General features: G+C 44.3%; 1 protein-coding gene across 1 annotated transcript in view; it reads right to left on the reverse strand.

Moving 5' to 3' along the window:
• The window catches only part of PITPNC1 (phosphatidylinositol transfer protein cytoplasmic 1), a 322554-nt gene that overhangs the window by 11227 nt on the left and 284090 nt on the right, over positions 1-27237 (reverse strand). The window contains exons 7-8 of the mRNA XM_050762493.1: positions 17552-17707; positions 11791-11854 (exon numbers count right to left, since the gene is read on the reverse strand). Coding sequence (XP_050618450.1) covers positions 11791-11854; positions 17552-17707 — 220 coding nt within the window. The remainder of the gene's footprint in view (positions 1-11790; positions 11855-17551; positions 17708-27237) is intronic.

Consider the following 27237-nt stretch of genomic DNA (forward strand, 5'->3'; position numbering starts at 1 on the left):
AATCAATGCATTCAGCAACAGACAGGACACTTTCATTGCTGTTATAGGAGGCAGGATGTAGAAGGCAGAGCAATGATATTCACTGGTACAATTGAGGTTTGGTGCAATTTGCACACAGATGTAAATTTGCACAGAATGCATGGCGTCAGAGAGTGCAGGTCTATACTGAACTTCAAGTCTTGCCTAACAGCTTGAAAATGGCTGGCACTACTTCCTCCCACACTGATCTAAAAATAAAATGGCACATGACATGATTTTTGGCCCAAGTCTGCAGTTTTTCAGTATTTCAGGATAATGATCTCTTAATCTAGTGGTTCTCAATGGGGGACAATTTTGTGACATTTTTGGTTGTTAGAACTAGGGAAGGGATGCTACTGGCATCTGGTGTGCAGAGGCCAGGGACACTATGGAGCATCCTACAATGCACAGGACCCCCAGCCCCCAACAAAAAATTATCTGGTCCAAAATGTCAATAGTACCAAAGTTGAGAAACCTTGTCTTAATCCAGCTGATAAAAATTTTAAGGCCAGGCATGGTGGCTCATGCCTGTAATCCCAGCACTTTGGGAGGCCAAGGCGGGTGGATCAGTTGAGGTCAGGAGTTTGAGACCAGCCTGGACAACATGGTGAAACCCCGTCTCTACTAAAAATACAAAAATTAGCTGGGCGTGGTGGCGGGCGCCTGTAATCCCAGCTACATGGGAGGCTGAGGCAGGAGAAGCACTTGAACCCGGTAGGCAGAGGTTGCAGTGAGCCAAGATGGTACCACTGCACTCCAGCCTGGGCGACAGAGCGAGACCCTGTTTAAAAAAAAAAAAAAAAAAAAAAAAAAAAAAGCCTACCAAACAAACAAAAAACACTTGAATCAGGAACCCATCCATCTTCAGTATGTGAAATGCATAACAATGACAAGTAGTCTCACTTCAAAGACTTCTGTCATTTTATTCCTCACCCCTACCCCACTCCTTGGTTATTTTACATTTTATCAGCAATATTCCCAGGTAGGCATTCCTCTGTTACTCTCCTGGCAGAACTGAACTTCATGCCCTTCACCAATGATGGTATGCCGAACAAAGTGCTTACTCTGCCACCCTGACCACTAATTGGCTTAGTGGGGATTTAGAGTGGGCATTCACAGCTGTAATTTTTCCTTAAGTATTTTCTGCATCATGTGGTTTGGTGTCTTTTTATATCAATCCATGTGTCATGTGAGATCCTCTTCATTTCCAAAGGGCAGACTTGCCAGGAGTTTATGATTTAATTCACTGTTGTCTGGGACCAAGATGGTGTGTGCCTCTAAATCCAGACCTGGACTATTTTATGTGGTAGATGATCCCCAGGTATACCTGGAAATCCTCAATCAAAAATGCGGTCCATAAGCAATGTAAGTATCAAGAATGCTAAGCAGCAGCCTGGCCAAGCAAGGAGCATGCTCTTCTTTTAGAAAATCGAGGTAACCAAAAAGCAATAAAGAGATGCTGCTTTGTGATGAAAACAAATGCATCTTAGTTAATAATAACAACACATTCTCTCGGTACAATCACTTTACTTTCAATGGCTGCTTATCAACATTTCTTAAACACAAATATATCTGAAATACTACTAGATGATCATTTTTAGCTAGAAGTTGAAAATTTAAAGAAGTTTCTCTACACATACGTCATTAGGGGGGTGCCCCCCACCATCCCAACAGGCATGACAGTAATTTGGAAAAAAAAAGCCAAGGAGTTATAGGTTTTTTTGTTCTACTGAATCCCCACAGAAATCATACTTCATCTTGAATTAGCTCAGCGTCAAGATAGGGGCTTAAACTTTGTGACTATGGGCTTTCAAAGATATATCCATTTTATGGATGTGAAAAAGGGTTTAACAACAAAGCTATTCATTGCTGCCTTGTTCATAATAATGAAAAATTGAAAACAACCCAGGGGACTGAGAGCACTATGCAATCATCAAAAATTAGGTAGAAGAATAGTTAATACTAGAGAGAGATCCTTGATCTATTGTTTTTTTTTTGGTTTTTTTTTTTTTTTTTTTTTTTTTTTTTTGAGACGGAGTCTCGCTCTGTCGCCCAGGCTGGAGTGCTGTGGCCGGATCTCAGCTCACTGCAAGCTCTGCCTCCCGGGTTCCCGCCATTCTCCTGCCTCAGCCTCCCGAGTAGCTGGGACTACAGGCGCCCGCCACCTCGCCCGGCTAGTTTTTTGTATTTTTTAGTAGAGACGGGGTTTCACTGTGTTAGCCAGGATGGTCTCGATCTCCTGACCTCGTGATCCACCCGTCTCGGCCTCCCAAAGTGCTGGGATTACAGGCTTGAGCCACCGCGCCCGGCCTTGATCTATTGTTAAATAAAAAATAGGAGATAAAAAGGACTGTACATAGCATATGAAATTAATTTAGTCAGAAAACCATTATCTACATTAAAAAAACACTCAAAGGATATATTTCAAAATGTTGACAGTGATTATTTTGAAGAGTTAGAATTACAGGTAATTTTAATTTCCTTCTTTCTGCTTATCTACATTTTTGAAATTTTCTACACTTGAAATTTTCTACATCAAATATGCATTGCTTGTGGAAAAGAAAAGAAAAAAATTATTTAAAAATCTATTATTTTGGGCTGGGCAGGGTGGCTTATGCCTGTAATCCCAGCACTTTGGGAGGCCGAGGTGGGCAGATCACTTGAGGCCGGGAGTTGGAGACCAGCCCGGCCAACCTGGTGAAACCCTGTCTCTACTAAAAATAGAAAAATTAGCCAGGTGTGGTGGCATACACCTGTAACCCCAGCTACTTGGGAGGCTGAGGTACGAGAATCGCTTGAACCCGGGAGATGGAGGCTGCAGTGAGTCAAGATCATGCCACTGCACTCTAGTCTGGGTGACAGAGCAAGACTCTGTCTCAAAAAAAAAAAATTTTTTTTATTTTGGATCATTATGAGATGGACACCATCAATTTGGAATTGGTAAGGAGAAGATACACTTTTCCAGAATTTCTGTTCACTCTGGAAACATAATCCCCCGTGTTTTTGTTATTTTTTTTTCTTTTTTTTGAGACAGAGTCTAACTCTGTCACCCAGGCTAGAGTGCACTGGCGCAATCTCAGCTCACTGCAACCTCCGCCTCCCGGATTCAAGTGATTCTCCCACCTCAGCCTCCCGAGTAGCTGCGATTACTGGTGTGCGCCACCACACCTGGCTAATTTTTCTATTTTTAGTAGAGATGGGGTGTCACCATATTGGTCAGGCTGGTCTCGAACTCCTGACCTCAAGTGATCTGCCCGCCTCAGCCTCCCAAAGTGCTGGGATTACAGGAGTGAGCCACCGCACCCAGTCATCCCTTATTATTTTTTTTTAAACAAAGAGTTAAGAAACTAAATTTCAGAAAATTCTATAAAAGAAAATCTCCCGATTTTGCCACATAGGAATGAACATTCCTAGTAGAGTAGTTCTCTAAAAGATGGTGATAATTTGGTCCCTGCTGTGCTAAAGGAAAATATGTTTGTCTAAATCCTGAAATATCCTCACAGACTATAAATGTGTATGAATATGATGTAAATATTTTCAGTATTTCTCAGTAATTTATGGAAATCCTAATCAAGTGAAAATGCTCCTGTTCAGGTTAGCTGGTAAAATGCACTGTCTAGCTTTTGCAACATATATGACCTCAAAATCTCTATAGAAATCAATGTTTTAGGCCGGGCGCGGTGGCTCAAGCCTGTAATCCCAGCACTTTGGGAGGCCGAGACGGGTGGATCACGAGGTCAGGAGATCGAGACCATCCTGGCTAACACGGTGAAACCCCGTCTCTACAAAAAAATACAAAAAACTAGCCGGGCGAGGTGGCGGGCGCTTGTAGTCCCAGCTACTCGGGAGGCTGAGGCAGGAGAATGGCGTGAACCCGGGAGGCGGAGCTTGCAGTGAGCTGAGATCCGGCCACTGCACTCCAGCCTGGGCGACAGAGCGAGACTCCGTCTCAAAAAAAAAAAAAAAAAAAAAAAAAAAAAATCAATGTTTTAGTAAATTCAATTACATGTGCCCAATGACAGATTATACAGTAATGATTATTCATCTTTATTACTGATTGATTTTCAATGATCAGAGTGACTTCAAACAATTTAGGTTCAGACTTCTTTGCTTCCAGCAAACAAATGCTTATGTGTATCAGCTCTTTTTTTTTTTTTTTTGAGACTGAGTTTCACTCTTGTCACCCAGGCTGGAGTGCAATGGTGCAATCTTGGCTCACCACAAACTTGGCCTTCCGGGTTCAAGTGATTCTCCTGCCTCAGCCTCCCAAGTAGCTGGGATTACAGCCACCCGCCACTACACCCAGCTAATTTTTGTATTTTTAGTAGAGATGGGGTTTCGCCATGTTGGCCAGGCTGGTCTCGAACTCCTGACCTTGTGATTCACCCACCTTAGCCTCCCAAAGTGCTGGGATTACAGGCGTGAGCCACCACACCTGGCCCAAACTCTTAATTAAAGGAAGCCCATGTTAATTACTTTGCAAATACATTGGTGAACAATCAGCCCTTCACTTCTAGATTGTGAAAGGTCATAATGTACTGTTCCTAAATAAGGTTTCCTACATAAAGACTCCTTAAGCTGGCAATACTGGGGATAACTGCCTGATTTAAGAGAATATTGCAACTGGTATGGTATTTCTTCTGATAAAGAAAGTACATCCTAATATCTTTGAGACTCTGCTATCAAAGGTTAAACAGCCCTGGGAAGTATTTTGGGGACACACATGCCCTGCTCATCGTACTTCAGGGGGACAGTATTTCCTTTCCTTGCCCTCTAGAGAGGTCATTTCTTTTCTTCTGTTTCTTGCTCTCCTTCAGGTGAGGAGAGATCAGATCGCAGACTGTTATCTCAGGGCGTGAGGTCATACTGCATGGCGCCTGAGTAGAATGTTCTCCTCTGCCAGTGACTGGGCTGAGGCCAAAATCTCCTCCTCAACCATCAGCTCCACTTTGGCAAAGAGGCTCTGGTCTCAGGGGATTTGTTAATTGATAATCCTGTTAGTAAACATTTACACTGAGACTAATTTTTAGCTTATATGAACACCACCACACAGAATAGCTTTGTACATGTTGTACGTGTATTCATGGGCAATTTGTATTTCTTTTTCTTTTTTGAGATAGAGTCTCACTCTGTCCCCAGGCTGGAGTGTAATGGCGCCATCTTGGCTCACTGTAACTTCCGCCTCCCAGGTTCAAGCGATTCTCCTGCCTCAGTCTCCTGTGTAGCTGGGATTACAGGCACGTGTCACCACACTCGGCTAACTTTTTTGTATTTTTAGTAGAGACGGGGTTTCACCATGTTGTCCAGGCTGGTCTTGAACTCCTGACCTCAGGTGATCTGCCTGTCTCAGTCTCCCAAAGTGCTGGGATTACAGGCATGAGCCACTGTACCCGGCCTCATGTGTATTCCAGAATAAAATTCTGGAAGTGGATTGGCTGGGTCATAAGTTGTTTGTGCTTATGATTTCTTTTTTTTTTTTTTTTTTTTTGAGACGGAGTCTGGCTCTGTTGCCCAGGCTGGAGTGCAGTGGCTGGATCTCAGCTCACTGCAAGCCCCGCCTCCCGGGTTCACGCCATTCTCCTGCCTCAGCCTCCCGAGTAGCTGGGAGTACAGGCGCCCGCCACCTCGCCCGGCTAATTTTTTTTTTTGTATTTTTAGTAGAGACGGGGTTTCACTGTGTTAGCCAGGATGGTCTCGATCTCCTGACCTCGTGATCCGCCCGTCTCGGCCTCCCAAAGTGCTGGGATTACAGGCTTGAGCCACCGCGCCCGGCCTGTGCTTATGATTTCTATGGTATATTTTATTAAACTGGATCATCATTTTATATTGAAAACTGGATATAACCACTCTTAAAGTTTTGCTATCAGATGGGCAAACATCCTATTTTCTTGTCTTTCTCATTACATTTCTTGTGATTAGTAGTAAGTTTATTGGCCATTTGTATTTCTTCTTCTATGATTTACTTATTCATATCCTTTACCATTTTCTTGAGTTATTGATTTTTTTTTTTTTTTTTTTTTTTTGAGATAGGGTTTTGCTCTGTCATCTAGGCTGGAGTGCAGTGATGTGACCATGGTTCACTGCAGCCTTGACCTCCCAGACTCAAGTGGTCCTTCCACCTCAGCCTCCCAAGCAGTTGGGACTATAGGCACACCATCATGTCCAGCTAATTTTTAAATTTTTTGTAGAGATGGGGTCTCCCTATGTTGCCAGGGCTGGTCTCAAACTCCTCAGCTCGAGTGATTATCCTGCCTTGGCTTCCCAAAGTGCTGGGATTACAGGTGTGAGCAACCACACCCAGCCAAATTTTCAATTTATAGGACCTCTTTATATATTATATATAGTAATCCTGTTGACTACATATGCGGCAAATATTTTCCCCTAGTCTTTTAGCTTTGTTTATGGTGGCAATTTTCTTTCAATCATTGTATTTTTAATGAAAGGAGGTTAATGTCACAGGAAGTGGAGGCAAGATCTTATGTTTGAAAGGCCTTTAGACGTCAGTTGAACACACATGGAAACTACAAATGCCTTTGAACAAAGCATCTGCAAGCGTGAATTTTCCTTCATTGTACCACACAGTTGCAGCAGCAAACATTTTAAAAAGGGGAGTTTTCTGTTCAAATTCAATGATCTGTGCAATGGCACATTATACTTTATTTCCCTCTACAAACATTTCCCTTCACTTTCAGGCTCCTTCACCAAAACAGAAGTCATTTTTACATCATTCTAAGTCAAAATAAAAGTCTTGAACAAGTAGTTGGGTCAGGGAGGCTCCAGAAATCATAAATAAGAATGGATACTCCTTTGGCTCCAGCAAAATGGTAGCCATCATTTGAGAAATGCCATTTTTAAAGTCCTTTACAATGATTATAAATTCAATACATGCTTCTTACAAAAAGCTTAGGGTAACTCCATTTTTTTTTAGTGAAAGTAGCCAATCCTCAAAGTGTGGTGTATACCTTTTCCACACATAATTCAGACCACTAAGATCTGGAACTATAATCTATAGTTGTGATTTTTTTTTTTTTTTTTTGGAGACAGAGTTTCGCTCTTGTTGCCCAGGCTGGAGTGCAATGGTGCGATCTCAGCTCACCGCAACCTCTGCCTCCTGGGTTCAGGCGATTCTCCTGCCTCATCCTCCTGAGTAGCTGGGATTACAGGCGCCTGCAACCAGGCCCAACTAACTTTTGTATTTTCAGTAAAGACGGAGTTTCATCATGTTGGCCAGGCTGGTCTTGAACTCCTGACCTTGGGTGATCCACCCGTCTCGGCCTCCCAAAGTGCTGGGATTACAGGCGTGAGCCACCACGCGGGCCTCATAGTTGTGATTTTTTTCTGTAGTTTTTAATTGGGAGCAGGGAGTACGCAGGGGAGGGGTTCACGGGTTCCTCTGAAAATCTGATGGAAAGTTATAGATTCTCTCACCAGATAAACGAATAGAAGCACACACACACACAATGTTGCAATGGAAAATGCTGGCTTGGTGAACTCCACCAGCTAATGCGACCCCTAGCAGGCTTCTTTCTCCATTTTAATCTTGCTTCCCTCATTGTTAGACCTGCTCTAGGAACTCCAGGCTGATTTCTAAGTCACTTTCATGAGATAGTGTGGTCTACACCAGCCGGAACTCCCCCTCCCTCATACTTTTCGGTTAGAGTCAGGTTTTCAAAGACATTGGTGAGGTTCACCTCAATCATAGGCTCCTTCTGGCAATGTTCTGTGTGCCTTTCTCAAAACGCTGTCAGATTTGTAAAGCACAACCATGCCTTTGTGAAACTGGGCTGCCTATTTTTATCCACCTTCCCTCTCACCCCATTTCCTGAAATATGTTGTTGTTATTTCTCTGATTAGTGTTCTAGTCATGCAGAGAGACCCAAGGCTCATGGATAAAGACCAATCACAGCTTTGAAAGACACTCAAGTCCTCCAATATGGAAATGGTTACACTTTACAAGGAACATGAGCAGAATAAAATCTCTTTAGGGAAACAGTTTCATGACAGCCAAATGCTGAAACTCAGAAGAGACACAAAATTAATCCTTGGCTGACAAATGATCACTCCCCTCGACAATGTCCTTTTTTTCTTGACTCTTAATTAAGCACTGGAGGTGGTGAGTCTAATTAGAGAGAAAGACATCCAGAGCTGCCCATGCATCAGCGTGTACAGTTTGTGCACTGTATGAACACACAGCAGAGGAGGCCAATGGGGCTAAAATTCAGCCCTAAGCCCGGAGCACCTGCTGAGTCTGCCCAGAAGGGGCACCTTTTTCTAATTCATCTGAGGAAAGGAGAGCTTTTTTCCTAATTCTCACAAGAAACCAGAGTTGTAAGAATTTGGGTTCCTGCAATCATTTTTAAATTTATTTTATTTTTTGTTTTTTTAGAGACAAAGGCTCGCTCTGTCGCCCAGGCTGGAGTGTGGTTGGCCCTGTAGACAGCTATGATTCTCTAGTTAACCTATTTGGATTGAATCAGTTAAATTGTCCTTATAACCCAATGTCCCAGTCTGGTTTATAGCCCATGTCATAAGCCAGTAGTTCTTAAAATTTAGCCAGCAACAAAACCATCTGGAGGGCGTGTTAAAACAATTGCTGGGCTAGACCCTCAGAGTTTCCGAGTCAGTACGTTTGGGGTGGGACCTGAGAATATGCATTTCTAACAAATACCCAAGAGATGCTGACGTTGCAGGTCCAGGGACCTTACTTTGAGAACCACTGCTAGAAGCTATAGCTATAGGCGAGGATTTATTTTGGACCTTTTCCATGTTTACTCATGAGAGCCTCACTGAGCCTGTCCAGATCGAATAAAAATAAGTCATTCAGGTACCCCAAAATGGAGTGGAAGGGTAATGCTAGTGGGCGCTTAGCCTGGGTACCAGTGGCACACATGGTCCACAGTTCCCAGAATTACTGTGCATACGGGACTGAGAAGGCACTCTGTGCACAGGAGGCATTTCCATTCATTTCATTCACCGCGTGTCTGCATCTGTGTGATGAAGGAGCCACTGTTTTCCTGGTCAGTAGCTCAGCTGTGGGTACTGATGGTTGCAGCAGCTTACATGAAATTAACAGTGTAGTTCTCAGGCCATTGCTGAGTGAAAAGACTGCTTGTTTTGGTTGGAGCTATGTCAGTGTATGCAAAGGGAGACCCACCCTGGGGAGTGCAAGGCATTCTGATGATCCACATTCACTAAAGCCCACACTGTTGTTTTATGCTCAGATAAGGAAAAGGCTTTTTGCACAATAGACTCCTTAGTTGTTAAATGCTTCCACTTCATTCATCCTAAGTAAGTGCGTGCTCTTTTTTGAAGGTATCCAGATTCAGGGAAATCTCCTGTTTCCTTTGGTACATGATTCTAGCCTTGGGCTCCTGTTATAATCCCAGAATTCTTTTTTTTTTTTTTTTTTTTTTAATAGATGAGGTCTTGCTCGGTCACCCAGGTTAGAGTGCAGTGGTGTGATCACAGCTCACTGCAGCCTCCAGTTCCTGGGCTCACCAAGTGATCCTTTCACCTTGGTCTCCTGAGTAGCTAAGACTACGGACATGTACCACTGTGCCTGGCTGATTTTATTTTATTTTTTTATTTTGTAGAGATCATGTCTTGCTATGTTGCCCATGTGGTCTCGAATTCCTGGGCTCAAGTGATCCTCCATCCCAGGCCTCCCAAAGTGCTGGGATTACAGGTGTGAGCTACTGTGCCTGGCAAGATTTTTTTTTTTTTCAATTTTTATTAGAAGTCCCTAAGTCTCGGCCGGGTGCAGTGGCTCACGCCTGTAATCCCAGCACTTTGGGAGGCTGAGGTGGGTGGATCACGAGGTCAGGAATTCGAGACCAACCTGGCCAACATAGTGAAACCCCGTCTCCACTAAAAATACAAAAAAATTAGCAGGGCGTGGTGGTGGGAGCCTGTAATCCCAGCTACTTGGGAGGCCCAGGCAAGGAAAATCGCTTGAACCTGGGAGGCAGAGGTTGCAGTAAGCCGAGATCGCTCCACTGCTGTACTCCAGCCCTTATGACAGTGCGAGACTCTGTCTAAAAAAAAAAAAAAAAAGGAAGTCCCTAAGTCTAAGTCTCTTCCTTGCCCTTTGCCCTAGGCTTAGCTGAGATGGAAGAGTCAGGCCCCATCCCCCATCCCCTTCCTGGCCTTTCATTTACTAGATACCCACCCATGTTGGGTTTTCTTCCTATATCCTGCCTGTAATCAAACCCTCTTTATTATTCTGTCCTCTTGATCAGAATCCGGCTATTCTTTTTGCTGAAAAATCGTCTTTGGCACTCTGGCAACGGAGAGAAACCTATCCAAGTGCCCTGTCTGTTGGTTTTCAAAGTGGCAGATTTTTGGCCCTTCAGGTACCTCTCTTTTTGCCAAACTTCTAATTAGTTTGCACCTATGATTCTTTAAATATCCTTTTGATATTTCCTTGGTGTTGGTAGCAAGGAAACCGTGAGCTCTGAGGAGCACAAGTTGGGAGAGACCAGAAGTTCTTATCCTTTCCTGGGGTCTGTGCTCCCTCTGAGAATTGGAGAAAAGCTCCCCAGAAAAAAACAACCAGAAAGATTTATTTAAGGATCAGAGGAAGTAATCACAGGAGACTCTCCTGCCTGCCTCACAAAACACAACTAGAAATAGACAGGTCTCTGGGAGACATCATGACAATGTGGCAAGTCAGTGCTTTTGCGGCATGAGAGCGGCATTCTGTGGGTGCGTGATAAGAGAGCGTTAAATGATCTGCATTTGGACAAACCCAGAAAGGTGCATTTGCGCTTCAGAAGGTGCAGATCTGGGAAAACTGCAAAAGGAGGTTAAAAAAAAAAAATAGAAAAAGAAGAACCATGCCTTTTAAATGTGGCTCAGAAATCGCTAACAATACTAATAAAAATGACTGTCTTTGCCCCTTCCGTCTAACGTGTCCTTTTACTTTGGTACCTTCTGCTCAGAAAAGGGAGGGAGTTGGTGAAACAGTGATAGAAAAGGACCAAAATGCAATCTAGGTTATACTCAGAACAAATTTAATGTGACTTAGGAAAAGGCCAAGGAGGAGGGCATTTCATTAGACAATCGACCTGAAAATCAGATCTAACCTAAGTCACTGGTGGGGCGTGTTCCTTTCTATTTATAGCCAAGGACGGTAGCCATCTGATGACTGATTCTGGGAGTGCAGAAAATTCATGTGGACAAAACAAGACTGCTGAGGACCTGGGAAGGATGGTCCATCCATCATGGGATGAAGCTAACCTTGTTTTCATTTGCTGGAAATGTGTAGAAATCGTTTAACTCTTCCCAGATCATGAACAAAAAAGCCAGAACCATAGTTTCAATTAGGATGAACGGGGCACCTATGCCTCTGTCTGCCTTTGAATTTTGGCAGGACCTGTATATATTTGGTGAGGGGTGGTTTCAAATGTTTTCTGAATCAAAGGACTGCTTTTACTTGACAGGACGCTTCAGACAGCTTTGATCTTGAAGTTTAGGATAAATTAGGATGGGTTTGAAACCCATCTAACAGAAAATGATGGAGCCGTGCGTATCAACTATGTAAGCATCAAACATCCTGAGGTTCCTACTTAGTCAATAATTCCGTGGTTATTTTAGACCAAGCTTCTATAATTACATCTTCATTATGCTTGGCAGACAGTGCTATTTCCAACACAGGAAGCAACGGCCTTGCCTTTGTTGTTGTCCTTCTAGGTAGCAGTTGAAGCCAAATGGACAGAAAGCCCAAGACAACATGAAGTTGTTCTACAAGTTATTTTGGAGAAATTGACTTACCATACCACTCATCAACCCATGCAAAAGCCTGTCTATGTCCAATCAGCAGAATGTCTCGGACCACCTACAAAGTAAAAGAAGGAGATTGAAATAATAGCATCGTTGATGAAAACTATTTGGAAGGCAAGTTGTTAACAATTCTGGGAATCTTTGCGATTACAGAGTTCTTAATCCCTCTGTCTGTAGGTGATGACAATTACAGGCTGCCCATAGGTCCTATAGTGCTCACACACCTCCAGCCCTTTCCCATGGTGTACATATACTTGCAGTATATTCATCTCCTTGTCTTATTTGAGAGTGGGGCTGGGTGTGTGTACAAACTAATGACAAATACTTGACAGTCACACAGCAGTGATACAGATAAATCTCTAGGTTAATTACCTTGAAGTTTTTCTCTCCATCTAACTAAAACAGCATCTACTTTTCATCTGTGGGAGGGTGTGTGTCTCACTGGTTGGTGCCAGGAGGTCATAAATGTTGGAAATCTAGAACACTTTTCTAGGCAGCAAGTCACTTTTTTTTTTTTTGGAGACAGAGTCGCTCTGTCACCAAGCTGGAGTGCAGTGGCGCGATCTCGGCTCACAGCAACCTTCGCCTCCAGGATTCAAGCAATTCTCCTGCCTCGGCCTCACGAGTAGCTGGAACTACAGGCACATGACACCGTGCCTGGCTAATTTTTGTATTTTTAGTAGAGATGGGGTTTCACCATGTTTGCCAGGATAGTCTCGATCTCTTGACCTCGTGATATGCCACCTCAAACTCCCAAAGTGCTGGGATCACAGGTGTTAGCCACCACACCTGGCCGACAGCAAGTCACTTCTAAGCAAACAGCACTTAACATTCCCTCTTTTCTGATGACATATCCTAAAAAGTGAACAGCACCTAATATTCTCTCTTTTCTGATGACATATCCTAAATATTGATTTTTTTTTTTTTTTTGAGACAGTCTTGCTCTGTCCCCCAGACTGAAGTGCAGTGGTGCAATCTCAACTCACTGTAACCTCTGCCTCTTGTGGTTAAGTGATTCTTGTGCCTTAGCCTCCTGAGTAGCTGGGACTACAGGTGCACGCCACCATGCCTGGCTAATTTTTGTATTTTTATTACGGACAGGGTTTCGCCATGTTGTCCAGGCTGGTCTCAAACTCCTGGCCTCAAGCAATTCACCTGCTTTGGCCTTCCAAAGTGCTGGGATTACAGGTGTGAGCCACCTCACCCAGCCTGATTCATTTTTTTAATTGTATATTTTAAAATAACTTAGAGTGTAATTGGATTGTTTGTAACACAAAGGATAAATGCTGGAGGGGATGGATACCCCATTCTTCACATTGCGCTTATTTCACATTACAGGCCTTATGAAAACATCTCATATACCCCCTATTTCTTTACACCTACTATGTACCCACAAAAATTATTTAAAAAATAAATATTGATTCAGTTTTTCTTTTTATCTTTTTTTTTTTTTTTTTGAGATGGAGTCTTGCTCTGTCCCCAGGCTGGAGTGCAGTGGTGCGATCTCGGCTCACTGCAACCTCCGCCTCCCTGGTTCAAGTGATTCTCCTGCCTTAGCCTCCTGAGTAGCTGGGATTACAGGTGCCTGCCACCATGCCTGGCTAATTTTTGTATTTTTTTAGTAGAGACGGTGTTTCACCATGTTCGTCAGGCTGGTCTCAAACTCCTGATCTTGTGACCCGCCCGCCTCGGCCTCCCAAAGTGCTGGGATTACAGGCATGAGCCACCACTCCCGGCCTCAATTTTTAAACAAACATAGATGAAGGTGTAAGATACAAGATATATAAATATCATTTTAGGTTTGACTGTAATAGAAGGAGGGAAAAAAGGCAGTTTATTTTAACTATCATTGAAAGGATGAAAAAAGAGATCTGAACTAGAATAGAACATAATGGGAATGATAAGCTTGACTGGACACAAAAGGGATGAAATTGTTACTTATGGTGACACATAATGGCAATAGAAGGCTAAGGAAAATAGTATATACCATTTGTGTGTGTGTGCGTGTGTGTGTGTGTGTGTGTGTGTGAATACTGTTCATGTGTTTTTATTTCATGGTATTCTTTTCCATCCTGGGTAAATATGTCTTTTTACATTTCTTGGATACTCACAGTCTCCCTCCAACATTCCTTTCTTCCTGCCAAACAAATCCAGTGATTGTCAAAAACCTCTCGTGGAAGGTTCAAGCATGTTTCAATAAATGAAGGATTTTAATTCGGTGAATTTGCAGAAACAAGGAAAGCATTTATAATGAAGTGTTTATGACTCCAGGCCTCTGGATATCTAGTGAGGCTTTTCTGACTTGAAAGTAGGAAACACATAATGAATACAAGAAACAACACGCAGCTATACACACTTGAGTGCTGAGTGTCTCAAATTCATGGAAATCAAAAGAACAGCATCGAGGCATCAGTAAATGTACCCTATTACACGAAGCACAACACAGCTGTCGGCTGGAAACAAGAATTCAATAATGTGCTAATGGCTCACTTTCGAACATTTTTTCCCCTTAATTGTGAATAGATTCTTAAAAAAACAAAGGTGTTCAGAGAAAGGCATCCCTGGCACCTTCAACCCATGCAAATGCTAGCCTCAGATACTCATTAGCGACTCACATGCCAGACCAGGTGTGTTTCTGAGCGTCAGTAACACTTCATTATATTTGGAAAGGGCAAAGCATAAATCTTACAGGTATTTTCAAGAAACAGATTCTTAAAACTAGCTTGAGTCAGCTGTGAGAAAAGAAACACAGTGGACCCTGGAGCAATCTAAATATGGCCTTTTAAATTATTATTATTATTATCATTACTATTATTATTTTTTGGAGACAGAGTCTTGCTCTGTCACCCAGGCTGTAGTGCGGTGGTATGACCTAGGCTCACTGCACCCTCTGCTTCCTGGGTTCAAGTGATTCTCCTGCCTCGGCCTCCCGAGTAGCTGGGACTACAGGGTGCATCACCACGCCCAGCTAATTTTTGCATTTTTAGTAGAGATGGGATTTCACCATGTTGGCCAGACTGGTCTCGAACTCCTGACCTCAAGTGATCCGCCAGCCTTGGCCTCTCAAAGTGGTGGGATTACAGGTGTGAACTGCGCCCAGCTTTATTTTTATTTTGTATTATTCTCTTTTTAACTGACAACTCTGGCTTTGATAAATGTGCTTTGTGAGTGGAAATAAAACACACTATGAAGCTGGGCGTGGTGGCTCATGACTGTAAACCCAGTACTTTGGGAGGCCAAGGCGGGCAAATCACTTGAGGTTAGGAGTTCGAGACCAGCCTGGCTAACACAGTGAAACCCCGTCTCTACTAATAATACAAAAATTAGCCGGGTGTGGTGGCACGCACCTGTGCCTTAGCTACTCAGGAGGCTCAGGCACAAGAATTGCTCGAATCTGGGAGGCGGAAGTTGCAGTGAGCCGAGATCATGTCACTGCACTCCAGCCTGGGCAACAGATTGAGACTCCATCTCAAAAAAACAAAACAAAATAAAAAAACACTATGATAGTGGCCCTAGAAAGAGGAGGTCTTTTTACCTTAAAAAGCCACACACAAAAAGGGATGCTGTGGGAAACCAAGGAAGATACTGTCTTACATAGACACAGAGCTGAGGCTGGAAAACATGTACTTTCAGAGCTGCAATTGCTTTCCTGTGCGATAACCAGGACACAGGAGGAAAACAGGAGGTCCTGGAGCTTGATTTCTATGTTTCACATTTCATTCTGGCTCCTGGCTGGCTGGCTGGGTTCTGGAGCACGGGAGAGGAGCGGCATGCTTCTCTGTTCAAGAAAACACCCAGGGCTCTCATGTTTGTGCCAGAGTCCGCCATTTACCATGAGCCTGAGTTATGAGGGTTCAAGAGACTGGCAGTCTAGTTCTTGGACCTAAGTTCCAGAACTAAACTTTTTATTGTTAACTGGACCCCAATCTCAATAGACAAATCCATCTAAGTAATGAAAAGCTGAGTGCATTAAGGTTAAATTCCAGTGACTCCAAAATAATTTTGGAAAGCTACTCTTTATCAGTTTTTAAGTGGAAAAATAAACAGATAACCAGCCTATCTGGAATGTAGAGACAATTTGAGTAGTATTTATTCTTATGAAAATGAGAGCAGCTACAAAGGGCAATGCTCAACATTGCATTTCCCATTTTTTTCTCCCATGAGGGACAAAGTCATGTTAGAAACCCTGAGAAAATATGGATCATCACCAAGTGGGATTCTGCTACAAAATGAACATGCTGGCCGGGCGCGGTGGCTCACGCCTGTAATCCCAGCACTTTGGGAGGCTGAGGCGGGCAGATCACGAGGTCAAGAGATCGAGACCATGCCGGCCAACGTGGTGAAACTCTGTCTCTGCTAAAAATACGAAAATTATCTGGGCATGGTGGCATGCGCACCTGTAGTCCCAGCTACTCGGGAGGCTGAGGCAGGGGAATTGCTTGAACCCGGGAGGCATAGGTTGCAGTGAGCTGAGATCGTGCCACTGCACTCCAGCCTGGTGACAGAGTGAGACTCTGTCTCAAAACAACAACAGCAACAACAACAACAACAAAAAAAACCAAAATGAACATGCTTAGTCAAAGTAGGTATACAATTGAAATCTGCATCCTGAGGCTGTTAACAATTCTTTGGTAACAGAATTATTATTATTATTTCCTTTTTTTTTTTTAAGATGGAGTCTTGCTCTGCTGCCCAGGATGGAGTGCAGTAGCACAATTTCAGCTCACTGCAACCTCTGCCTCCTGGGTTCAAGCAATTCTCCTGCCTCAGCCTCCTGAGTAGCTGGGATTACAAGCACGTGCCATTACACCTGGCTACTTTTTTTGTATTTTTAGTAGAGACAGGGTTTTGCCAGGTTGGCCAGGCTGGTCTCGAACTCCTGACCTCAAGTGATCCACCTGCCTCAGCCTCCCCAAGGGCTGGTATTACAGGCATGAGCCAACGCACCTGGCCACTTTGGTAACAGAATTATTAAAGGAGCAGAAATGCTGGGGTATACTGTCTAATGGGACTATTGGGGTTTCTTGTTCTATCTCTGGGCATCTTCCACTTTAGGTGCCTACATTTGCAGATCTTTTGGGTGGCAATTAACCTTAGGGGTTGTGCTCACAGATAAGCCCTTTGGCTGTTTCCCACGTGCCTCTGTCTGGGAGTAGATGAGCTCAATGCCAAAGTGGGAAGTGTATTTCCCAAATACACTTGCCTAACAGACACGGAGGTCACAGAATGAGAGATGAAGTGTAAAACATCTATTACTGGAAGAAAATTGAACCCATGCATAAAATGCATTTTCATCCAAAAAGTGTTTTTCATTTTTTTATTTTTTATTTTTTGAGACAGAGCTGCTCTCTTATCACCCAGGCTGGAGTGCAATGCTGTGATCTCGGTTCACTGCAATCACTGCCTCCCGGATTCAAGCAATTCTCCTGCCTCAGCCTCCTGAGTAGCTGGGTTACAGGCACCCACCACCACGCCCAGCTAATGTTTTTGTATTTTTAGTAGAGATGGGGTTTCACCATGTTGGCCAGGCTGGTCTTGAACTCTTGGCCTCAAGGGATCCACCCGTCTCGACCACCCAAAGTGCTAGGATTACAGGCGTGGGCCACCCCGACTGGCCCAAAAAGTGTTTTTGAGATGCGGTGACCTGATGCTGGTGCAGTATTTGTGCACCTGCTGTGTATCATGTACTTTAACTTGGCAATATAGACAGTTACCTTTTCCATAGCCCAGGAACTGCTGCTGGGCCACTTACCTTGTGTACAAACTGTTCCACTCTGGTCTGAAGCCCCCAGACCTCAAACTTCACAGTCACCAGCTTGTAGGAGCACATGATGGGCTGATGATTGTCTCTCCAACCTTCCCTCAATTGTCCTCGTCCTGTCTTCTCTGACTTGAAGTGCTTAGGATCCTCAAAAAAAAAAAAAAAAAAAAAAAAAAAATCAAAGAAATTTGATATATTAAAAGTTTGATGATCGATATTAAATGTCGGGAATAAGTATGAAATAACATAGAAACAGGGCTGGGTGTGGTGGCTCACGCCTGTAATCCCAGCACTTTGAGGGGCCGAGGCGGGCAGATCACCTGAGGTCGGGAGTTCGAGACCAGCCTGACCAACATGGAGAAACCCTGTCTCTACTATAAATACAAAATTAGCCGGGCGTGGTGGTAATCCCACCTACTGCCTGTAATCCCAGCTACTTGGGAGGCTGAGGCAGGAGAATTGCTTGAACCCGGGAGGCGGAGGTTGCGGTGAGCCGAGATTGCGCCATTGCACTCCAACCTGGGTAACAAGAGTGAAACTCCACCTCAAAAACAAACAAACAAACAAACATAGAGACAGAAAGTAGATTAGTAGTTGACAAGGATTGAGGAAAGGAAGGGATGTAGAGTGATTATGAATGGATATAACATTTCCTCTTGGAGTGATGAAAACGTTCTGGTATTAGACAGTGGTGATAGTTGCACAACCTTCTGAATCTGCTAAAAACCACTGAATTGCACATTTATTTAAAAGGATGAATTATATTGTGTCTCAATTTTTTCTTTTCTTTTCTTTTCTTTTTTTTTTGAGATGGAGTCTCACTCTGTTGCCCAGGCTGGAGTGCAGTGGCGTGATCTCAGCTCACTGCAAGCTCCGCCTTCTGGGTTCACATCATTCTTCTGCCTCAGTCTCCCCTGGGACTACAGGTGCCCACCACCATGCCAACTAATTTTTTGTATTTTTAGTAGAGATGGGGTTTCACTCTGTTAGCCAGGATAGTCTTGATCTCCTGACCTCGTGATCTGCCCACCTCGACCTCCCAAAATGCTGGAATTACAGGCGTGAGCCACCGCACCTGGCCTCAATTTTTTCTTTTCTTTTTTTGTAGAGATGGGTCTCACTATATTGCCCAGGCTGGTCTCCAACTTCTCACCTCAAGTGATCCTCCCTTCTTGGCTGCCCAAAGTACTGGGATTACAGGTGTGAATCACCATACCTGGCCTCACAACAGCTTTAAATACAGTAGACAAAAACCGGGAACAGTCCAAATGTTCATCAGCAAGAAACCAAACAGATAAATTGTGGTCTAGGTGTACAACTTAATACTAGACAGCAACGAAAAAGAACAAACGGCTGATGCATGCAAAAACATGTACAACTCTCACTGATACTATGTTAAGCAAAAGCAGTCAAATGCAATAGCATATACATTGTATGATTCAAATTGAAATTCAAGAACAAGCAAAACTTTATGTATGGTGATAAAAGTTAAATGAGCAGTAATCTCTTTGACGGTTGGGGTTTGGTGCAAAGGGACATGAAGGAAACTTCTGGGATGATTATATGTTGATCTGGATGTAACGTGTACACATTCACTGAGTTTTACACTTAAGATTTGTATTATACTTCAATTATAAGAAAGAAAAACAGGTAAAAGGGTTTTTGGTTGTTGCTGTTTTTGAGATGGAGTCTTGCTCTGTCACCCAGGCTGGAGGGCAGTGGCTTGATCTTGGCTCACCCCAACCTCTGCCTCCCGGGTTCAAGGGATTCTCCTGCCTCAGCTCCTAGGTAGCTGGGATTACAGGCGTCTGCCACCACACCCAGCTAATTTTTGTATTTTTAGTAGAGACCAGGTTTTGCCATGTTGGCCTGGCTGGTAAACCTGGCAGTCAGGGGGTCCTGTGTAGAGAAGTAGATAGGATGAGACACAAAACCACATTGGCTGGGACAGCCCCAGCCCTTTTAATGCAGACCAGACTGTGTCTCAGGGGTGGGCTTGGGAGGTAAAAGCAGGCTGCTTCCAAATAAAGACAGGTTTATTCCCTCAGGTCTGGCTGTGGCTCTGCCAAGGCTATCTGGCACTGGCCTCTAAAGAGGGCTTTCAGGCTGCCCTTGACTTCCCTTACAGATCTGCCTCCTCTGGCAGGACCTTTTTGCTACGGTGACCACTTCCACAACTGTAGCTCCTCTAAAAAACACAGTGCACTCCCAGGGCCAACTTCCGGGCCAGGCTGACGCCAGGCCTTCATTTCAAAGTAAAGGGTGAATGCTTGCTCTCCTGCCTCTTCTCAATCTCTCCATCCACCATTCCCCACTCTGCTGCCACAGCGGCCTCCCAGATGTAAACTCCCCTCCTCAAAATCTGTCCACGGCACCATGAGTGTAGCATAAAAGTAATATGCCCTGGCAGGAAGAAAGTACAAGGTCTTTTATGTTATTACTTATTTTTCCGGCATCTTTTCCAGACCAGCCTCCCAATGCCACACCTCTCTTGTAAGCCTTAAGAAGCTCCCGCTGGCCGCATTCTCCAAAGCCCCAGGAGTCTGGAACCTCCTAGATAGGCACTGGTCCCCCTTCCTGAAGTTCCTTCTCCCCCACCAACTCTCACACTCTGACTGATTCTCCTTTCCTTGCTTCAAGACTTAAGTTAGGGGCCGGGTGCAATGGCTCATGCCTTTAATCCCAACACTTTGTGAGGCCAAGGCAGGAGGATTGCTTGAGGCCAGAAGTTCAAGGCCAGGCTGGCCAACACAGCAAGACCCCAGCTGTATTTAAAAAAAAAAAAAGAGAGAGAAAAACACTTAGTCAGGCATGGTGGCTGAGGCCTGTAATCCCAGCACTTTGGGAGGCCAAGGTAGGTGGATCATTTGAGGTCAGGAGTTTGAGACCAGCCTGGGCAACATGGTGAAAGCCTGTCTCTACTAAAAATAAAAAAAAATTAGCTGGGCATGGTGATGTACGCCTGTAATCCCAGGTACCAGGGAGGCTGAGGCAAGAGAAGCACTAGAATCCAGAAAACGGAGGTTGCAGTGAGCTGAGATTGTGCCCCTGCACTCCAGCCTGGGCGACAGAGAGAGACTCTGTCTCAAAAAACAAAAAAAAATAAAAAATAAAAACTTCATCCCCTCCAAGGACCCTTTCCTGGGTGGCTCAGAATGAGGGCTCCTCCTTTATGCTTCTGAAGCTTCCCCTGTCATGGGTCTGGCAGGTGAGCGCATCACAGATGTCGAATACATGCTTGTTGAGTGAATGCTTGAACCCTATTTGACATATCACACACGTGTGGCTGGGACATCAGAATCTTAACCAACATTTGGTAAATACCTAAGTGAAAAACTAGTTGAAATTCTATGTTCACAATAACAAGCGTTGGAAAAGACAGGGAGAAACTAGCAGTCTCCTACATTGTGACAGAAATATCAATAGTGTGGCCACTTTGAAAAACATTTCAGTAGCTCATCAAAAGATTAAACATAGGGTTACCATGTAACCTAGCAATTTCACTCCCAGATATCTGCCCGAGAGATCTGAAAACACATATCCACACAAAAACGTGTACATGGGCCGGGTGCAGTGGCTTGTGCCTGTAATCCCAGCACTTTGGGAGGCCGAGGCGGGTGGATCACTTGAGTCCAGGAGTTTAAGCCTGGGCAACATGGCAAAACCCCTTCTCTACAAAAAATACAAAAATTAGCCAGGCGTGGTGGCATGTACTTATAGTCCCAGCTACTTGAGAGGCTAAGGTGGGAGGATCACTTGAGCCCAGGAAATTGAGGCTGTGTTAAGTTGTAATTATGCCACTGCACTCTAGCCTCAGTGACGGAGTGAGACCCTGTCTCAAAAAATAAACAAAACTCCAAAAAACAAAACATGTACATGGATGTTCTAATTCATAATGGCCAAAAAAAAAGGAAACAATACAAATTTCCTTGAACTGATGGATACACAATATGTGGTATGTCCATACAATGAAATATTATTCTGGCATAAAAATAAATGAAGGCTTCTTTTTTTTTTTTCTTTTTTTCTTTTTTTGAGATGGAGTCTTACCCTGTCACCCAGGCTGGAGTACAGGGGCATGATCTTGGCCCACTGCAACCTCCGCCTTCTGGGTTCAAGCAATTCTCTTGCCTCACAGGCATGCACAACCATGCCCGGCTAATTTTTTGTATTTTAGTAGAGACGGGGTTTCACCAGGTTGGTCAGGCTGGTCTCGAACTCCTGACCTCAAGTGATCTGCCCACCTTGACCTCCCAAAGTGTTCAGATTACAGGCATGAGCCACCATGCCCGGCCATGAAGTCTTCTATTTTATTTATTTGTTTATTTATTTTTGAAACAGGAGTGCTTTATGGTCCGAGTGGAGTGTCTGGGAGGAGTGCCTCCCAGCTCTTGCCTGTGGGCTCACCTGAGCGGGAGTGGAGCTGAGGTCACTGTGGGAAGCACAACCCCCGCTCCCAGGAGAGGCCTCGCATGCTGCCTTCAGTCTCTTGCCAGCCTTGCCTAGCGTGGGGCCTGGGCCGCCCTTTAGGGTGGGTCTGCACACCCGTGCTCAGGGCTCCTGGCTGGAAGCAGAGCCATAGGCATGTGGCGGCCCTGGGTGAGTGCAGAGCGCAAGCAGGTGCCGGGGCGGTGCACATCCCGCAGCCAAGCGGTCCCTGCCCAGCCCCGGCCATGAGGTCTTCTTAAAAGAAGATATACAGGTCCCCGACAATCATGAAAAAATGCTTAGCATTACTAATCATCAGAGAAATGCAAATCAAAACCACAATTAGATACCATCTCACACCAGCCAGAATGGCTATCATTAAAAGGTCAAAATACAATAGATGTTAGTGAGGCCGTGGAGAAAACGGAATGCTTATACACTGTAGGTGGGAATGTAAATTAGTCCACACTGTGGAAAGCCATCTGGAGACTTCTCAAAGAACTTAAAACAGAGCTACCCAGCAACTGCATTACTGAGGAACGGGTACAGAATAGATGGTATATCCATTCAGTGAAATATTATTATGCCATAAGAAGAAATGAGGCCAGGCACTGTGTGGCTCATGCCTGTAATCCCAGCACTTTGGGAGGCCGAGGTGGGTGGATCACCTGAGGTCAGGAGTTTGAGACCAGCCTGACCAATATGGTGAAACCTCATCTCTACTAAAAATACAAAAAATTAGCTGGGTGTGGTGGCACGTGCCTGTAGTCTCAGGTACTCGGGAAGGCTGAGGCAGGGGGATTGCTTGAATCCAGGAGGTGGAGGTTGCAGTAAGCCAAGATCACACCACTGCATTCCAGCATGGGCGACAGAGTAAGACTCCATCTCAAAAAAACAAAAAACAAAAAACAAAAAACAACAACAAGAAATGAAGACTTGATTCTAGAAGCTCGCTCAGTCTTTGGACCAAATTGAGAGCTAGCTGAAACAGGTCTGGGGTAGAAGCAGCTTTCCATAAGAAACGGCCGTGTCATTTACCATCACCGTGGCAACACTGGGAAGTTACTGCCCCTTTCCATGGCAATGACCTGACAACTTGGAAGTTACCACCCGCATCCTAGAAATTTCTGCATAAACCGCCCCTTAATTTGCATATAATTAAAAGTGGGTATAAAATGAGTGCAGAACTGCCTCTGTGCTGTTATTCTGGGCACAATGCTTGGGGTACAGACCAGCTCTGCAAGGAGCAGCACCTCTGCTGCTACTGCTTCAACTTTAAATGCCACCGGCTCACCCTTGAATTCTTTCCTGGGCAAAGCCAGGAACCTCCTGGGCTAAGCACCCATTTAGGGGCTTGTCTACATCAGATACGCAACATGTGTTATATCCTTACGATGAAATATTACTATGCCATAAGAAGAAATGAAGTCTTCTCAAAGACATACAGGTGGCCAACAAACATATGAAACAGAGCTACCATTCAACCCAGCAACCCCATTATTGGGTATATGCCCAAAGAAAATAAATCATTCTACCAAAAAGACACATGCACTCATATGTTCATCACTGTGCTATTCACAAAAGCAGACACGAAATCAATCTAGGTGCCCATGGAATACTACACAGCCATAAAAAAGAATGAAATCGTGTCCATGGGGTACTATGCTCACTACAGGGTGACACGATCCACACTCCCTACCTCAGCATTACACAATATTCCCATGTAACTAATCTGCACATGTACCCCCTGTATCTAAAAGTTGAAATTAAAAAAAAAAGAAAAAATGAAGTACTGATACATACACCAACAGAGATGAACTTCAGAAAACATGACACTAAATAAAAGAAGCCAACCACCAAAGGCCACACTGTATAATTCCATGGATATGAAATGTCCAGAGGAGGCAAATCTATGGAGAACGTAAGCAGATCAGCGGTTGCCTAAAGCTGGGGGAAGGGAACGGTACACGGAATGGCTGCAAACAGGAACAAAGTTTCCTTTTGGGGTGATTAAAATGTTCTAAAATTAGATTAAAATGATGGCTCACAACTAGGTAAGTATATGAAAAAGAAGTTGAATTATACACCACTTTCTTTCTTTTCTTTTCTTTTTTTGAGATGGAATTTCACTTTGTCACCCAGGCTGGAGTGCAGTGGCACAATCTCAGCTTAGTGCAACCTCTGCCTCCTGGGTTCAAGCGATTCTCCTGCCTCAGCCTCCCGAGTAGCTGGGATTACAGGCACCCACCACCACACCTGGCTAATTTTTGTATTTTTAATAGAGATGAGATTTCACCATGTTGGCCAGGCTAGTCTTGAACTCCCAACCTCAGGTGATCCACCTGCCTTGGCCTCCCAAAGTGCTGTGATTACAGGCATATGCTACTGCACCCGGCCAAATTGTACGCTTTCAATGGGTGAGTTTTATGGTATGAAATGACATATTATAAACATTTAAAAAATACAAAAGTACAATCTGAAAAATGCTATGTTGCTACCTTGGTGGGTTTTTCAGGGCATGCAGTGGCTCTGGATTTGCTGATGGTCCTACCTAAAGTCATATTATTATTATTATTATTGTTTTTTTGAGATGGAGTCTCGCTTTGTCACCTAGGCTGGAGTGCAGTGGCGTGATCTTGGCTCACTGCAACCTCCACCTTCCAGGTTCAAGTGATTCTTCTGCCTCGGCCTCCCAAGTAACTGGATTACAGGCATGCGCCACCACGCTGGCTAATTTTTGTATTTTTAGTAGAGACAGGATTTCACCATGTTGGCCAGGCTGGTCTCGAACTCCTGACCTTGTGATCCACTCGCCTCGACCTACCAAAGTGCTGGGATTACAGGCATGAGCCACCACGGCTGGTCTGAAGTCATATTCTCACAGTCATGATCCTGAGCATGTTTCCTGAGTGTGCTCCATGGGAAGCAGGTACTGCATTGCCTTCCACCTTGACCACATTTCTTTGTCCTGGGTGTTTAGGAGGGGTGTAGTCTGTGTGTGGTCATAGAGCACTTCCCTCCACTCAGAACAGACTCAACCCTACACAGACGATCAGGGTTCTCTGTCCTGGGTGTTTAGAAGGGGTATAGTCTGTGTGTGGTCATAGAGCACTTCCCTCCACTCAGAACAGACTCAACTCTACACAGACGATCAGGGTTCCCTGAGCTTCCTTCAGGGTCTTTCCTTCTTTGCCTCTGTTGTAGGAAGACAGTGGGCCTGGGGGTAAGAGGAGAAAGGGACTCAAGTAAGACAAATATTTGATTAATAGGATATTAAGTCTGTTTTGCTGATGGAGTAGAACAATATTGACAAAAGAGATTCGGGGAAGGGGGACAGAAAAGAGAATGAATAATAAGTATCCGAAGGGAGTAAGTGCGTCTGTGAAGGGAGGGGCTGGTGACCTTGAGTGTGGGTGACATTTCTGAATCTTCTCTATTAATTTTGCCATGTTGTGTTTCCATTGCCTAAACCAACCCGGAAACCACCACCAAAATCATATGCATAGGCCTGGAAAGACTATGCTATTTAAGAATGTGATTCGGCCGGGTGTGGTGGCTCACACCTGTAATCCCAGCACTTTGGGAGGCCAGGAGTTCGAGACCAGCCTGGCCAACATAGTACAACCCTGTCTCTACTAAAAATACAAAAAAAAAAAAAAAAAAAAAAAAATTAGCTGGGCGTGGTGGCAGGCGCCTATAGTCCCAGCTACTTGGTAGGCTGAGGGAGGAGAATTGCTTGAACCTGGGAGGCGGATGTTGCAGTGAGCCAAAGATCGCGCCACTGCACTCCAGCCTGGGTGACTGAGCGAGACTCCAACTCAAAAAAAAAAAAAAAAGAGAATGAAGCTGGGCGTGGTGGCTCACACCTGTAATCCTAGCACTTTGGGAGGCCAAGGTGAGTGGATTGCTTGAGGCCAGGAGTTTGAGACCAGCCTGGCCAACATGGTGAAACTCCATCTCTACTAAAACTACAAAAATTAGCCAGGTGTGGTGGCGTGTGACTGTAATCTCAGCTACTCTGGAGGCTGAGGCAGGAGAATCGCTTGAACCCGAGAGGCAGAGGCTGCAGTGAGCTGAGATCACACCACTGCACTCCAGCCTGGGTGACAAAGTGAGTGAGACTCCATCTCAAAGAAAAATAAATAAAATAATAAAATAAAATATGTATGATACATGAAAAAGGCTAACACAAGGCCTGGCCCGTAGCACGTGCCCAATTGATATTAGCCATTATTGCATTTCCCAAGGCAGTCAAAGGAGCCTTTAAGTAATGTATCCAATCCTATAGTCCAGGGCAGAGACGACATGCTTTTCCATAGCACCCCAGAACTGCTGGGAAATTTGCTGCTTGAGACCATGGGATTAGTTCCTGCCTGCTCTGTGTTCCTATACCCTATAATGCCATTCAGAGTAAAAAGATAATAATAAAATAATAAAACAGGGCAAGAGGAAACTTTTGGAGGCGATGGATAGATTTATGGCATAGCAGCCAGGTGCAGTGCCTCATGCCTGTAATCCTAGCACTTTGGGAGGCCGAGGCAGGTGGATTGCCTGAGCTCAGGAGTTTAAGACCAGCCTGGAAAACATGGCAAAACCCTGTCTCAACTAAAAATACAAAAAATTAGTTGGGTGTGTTGGTGTGCGCCTGCAGTCCCAGCTACTCGGGAGGCTAAGGCACAAGAATCGCTTGAACCCGCGTGGTGGAGGTTGCAGTAACCTGAGATTGTGCCACTGCACTCCATCCTGGGTGACAGAGCAAGACTCTGTCTCTAAAAAAAAAACAAAATACAAAAAAAGATTTATGGCATAGATTGTGGTGATGGTTTCACAGGTGTATACTTATGTCCAAAATCATCAAGCTGTATGTGTTAAAAAGCTGTGTACAGCTTTTTGTATGTTTAAAAAATACAATAAAAATAATGTTGAATTTGGAAAAAAGAAAAGAAGAAAAAGAGAAGACCAATAAATTGAGAGATTATCTACCATACATCTCCAAAGATAGCCACCATCAATTCCTTCCCCCAATGTGCTGACATGCTGTTCCTGTCACCATTTCCCCACACCTTGAATCTAGACTGGTCTGTTATTTGTTTTGACCAACAGAATGTACCAGAAGAGACATTGTGTCAGTTTAGCCTTTCTTTTTTTTTTTTTTTTTTTTGAGACAGAGTCTTGCTCTGTTGCCCAGGCTGGAGTGCAGTGGCGTGATCTCGGCTCACTGCAAGCTCCACCTCCTGGGTTCATGCCAT

The sequence above is a fragment of the Macaca thibetana genome, chromosome 16 (assembly GCF_024542745.1).
Source record: "Macaca thibetana thibetana isolate TM-01 chromosome 16, ASM2454274v1, whole genome shotgun sequence".
In the NCBI taxonomy this organism is placed as follows: Eukaryota; Metazoa; Chordata; class Mammalia; order Primates; family Cercopithecidae; genus Macaca; species Macaca thibetana.